The 2,500-nt window shown below is 40.1% G+C and overlaps 1 protein-coding gene across 5 annotated transcripts in view; it reads left to right on the top strand.

The window, feature by feature from the left end:
• LOC146449499 (uncharacterized) overlaps positions 1–2,500 on the top strand; it is a 103,016-nt gene that overhangs the window by 5,389 nt on the left and 95,127 nt on the right. For all 5 annotated transcript variants that reach the window (XR_014860687.1, XR_014860689.1, XR_014860688.1 and 2 more), the window contains exons 2-3: positions 1–836; positions 1,672–1,986. The exon at positions 1–836 is cut by the window's left edge and continues 345 nt beyond it. Coding sequence is in view for 2 of the 5 variants with exons in the window: in XM_085101838.1 (XP_084957964.1) it covers positions 1–836; positions 1,672–1,986 (1,151 nt within the window). In the remaining 3 variants the exon portion in view is untranslated. The remainder of the gene's footprint in view (positions 837–1,671; positions 1,987–2,500) is intronic.

Below are 2,500 nucleotides of genomic sequence, written 5' to 3'. Positions count from 1 at the left end.
CCACAATTGCAAATGGATGCAAGTTGTGCACACTGCTCCTGATGAACTTGCAATGTACAAATCGTACGACGATGCCATACCTAAAGGTGAAGAGAAACAGTGGAATGAACTAAAACTGTGTCAAAAGGCTGATCTTGTTGTGGCAGTTGGACCCAAATTAATGGAATTCTATTCGGCCTTACTCTCGTCGAGTGGGAAAATAGTGTATAATCTTACTCCAAGTATCTTTACAGAGCTAACTTCTTCGAAGGTGTCCTTTCAAAGTGGTAAGAAGTTTCGTATTCTGGTATTTGGACGTGGTGACTCCGAAGATTTCCATCTGAAAGGTTTCGACATTGCTGCGCAAGCCGTTGCTAAGCTGAATGACAAAAGTTACCATCTAACTTTTGTCGGCGCACCAAATGGAAAAGAAACCCAAGTAACCAACACGTTACTGGAGCAAGGCTTATCTCGAAGTCAGCTGACCGTAAAAGGGTATCTTGAAAACCGTGAAAATCTAACTACACTTTTGTGTGCCTCAAATCTTGCCATTATTCCATCCAGAACTGAAGGTTTCGGCTTAACAGCCCTAGAGGCGTTATCTGCTGGTCTGCCATTCCTTGTCAGCCAAAACAGTGGATTTGGGGAAGCCCTACAGGAAATATCTCCTGAGTGTCCTTTCGTCATAGATTCAGAAGAACCTGACCGCTGGGCAGAAGCCATCAAAGATGTTCGGCAGAAGGGCAGCGAAAGAGCAATTCAGGAGTGTCAAGAGCTACGGACTCGCTATGCGGAGAAGTACAGCTGGGAGAAGCAGTGTAGCGATATTGTGCAGATGATGCTCAAATTAATCCGCGGTGAGTGATTAACGTATCTTTTCTAAAGGTTGTTATTATTCCATTTCGGTAAGGCCGCCTAAAGATGTGTGTTGCAGTCTTTTTAGTATGTCACATCTAAGTCATGGTACCTTTTCTGGTCTTTAATTAAACCAGTTCCGGCGCTGCATGCCAAGATGTCATTTATGCAGAAATGTTGATAGCAATTATGGTGGTTAATTAAAATGATAAATCTACAATTAGTTATGAAGTCTTGTTGTGTATAAAACCATCCGGGTGTTATTGTTATCAAGAGGGATGTCAGTTTTATCTATTTATTCGATTTACTGGTTTGTTTTTTTGTTTGTTATCAATCAATCAATCAATCAATCAATCAATCAATCAATCCATTAATCACCTTTATTACCCAGTCTTTTCAGTTTGTGGTGGAAACGCATAATTAAATGAATGCACAAGTAAACGGAATCAGATTAGTCACCATCGTCTTGAAGCTCCTTTACGTCGTCGTGCTGTTCGTACCCACGTGAACACCAGTAACTTTGTTAAATGATTTTTTAGATTTTTTTAATTATCAACAGAGAAAGCATGCAAGCTACCCTCTTAAAAATAAAGTCCATTGTATTTTATTGTAAGCGCATATTTACAGCAATATTTTAAGATAAAAATTAGCAATAAAAAAAGTGGCAAGACGTTTCAACGACTGCATGTCGTCATTAGGGTTTGAACGTGACTGATAAATGTTAACTAACGTCTTCTGTTATAAGAAGTTATCTTAGGAACATGAATTTATTCTTCAAAGATGTAGTCTTTAACGTTGTCTAATCTCATGCTAGTTTTACTTGTCTGTACAAACCAGATCAGCCACCAACTGATCCGGTAAAACCGGAAGATGTTGGCCTTCAGCATTTCCAGGCAATCGAACCTCACGGAAGCAGTGCAGCTGATGTAGACGCCAAGACGGAAATGATTTCCCTTGACAACAAAACACAAACATATGAGGAGCAAAATACCCAAACCAGACGCGACCAAGAAAACGATCCTGTGCATCATCGCCTTCAAACTGACGAAACACAGTTTCTTAGGACTGAGCAGCATGGCGAACAGCAGAAAATAGAGGAACATATCGACGCGTCAGACGATTTCGTTTGTGTTAAGCGCCAGGATGTTCCAAGTAAGCCCCAGCACTTTTGCTTTTGCGCATACGTTCTGCGCATCTCGGGATGGTCGTGTTTCTTCACAACGATGCCTTCTATAACAAAGATGTTTTTCGTGCTGTGTACGACTATGGGGAAAAGTAGATCTTAGCAAGGGCTGTTGGAATCCAAAAAGAAAATTTGGGGTAACCACGCATTTCTTGGAGGAAATTGCCATACATTGTTTTGTAGTTTATAGGTTTTTCGAATTGTTGTTGCGTAATTATCTCTGAAAAATGCCATGATCCTCCCAATTTTCTTTTTGGATTCCAATGATTTTCGTTAAAATCTTCTCTTTCCCGTTTAGTCAAAAATTCGTTCGTATCAGGGGGCACCATGCTTAAAACAATGGGACAAATTTTTTAAACATTATTTTCAAGTTAATTTTCTCAGCAGCAACTGTTACCACAGCAACGGTAGCGCATAGCCTCTCATTTTAAACATTGTCGGTTATCTCGACATCTAGTCAGACACTCTATGACGAAACTTTAG

The sequence above is a fragment of the Pavona decussata genome, unplaced genomic scaffold, assembly GCF_977016875.1.
Source record: "Pavona decussata unplaced genomic scaffold, jaPavDecu1.1 SCAFFOLD_602, whole genome shotgun sequence".
NCBI classification, from domain to species: Eukaryota; Metazoa; Cnidaria; class Anthozoa; order Scleractinia; family Agariciidae; genus Pavona; species Pavona decussata.
This window is presented reverse-complemented; position numbering and strand designations above follow the sequence as displayed.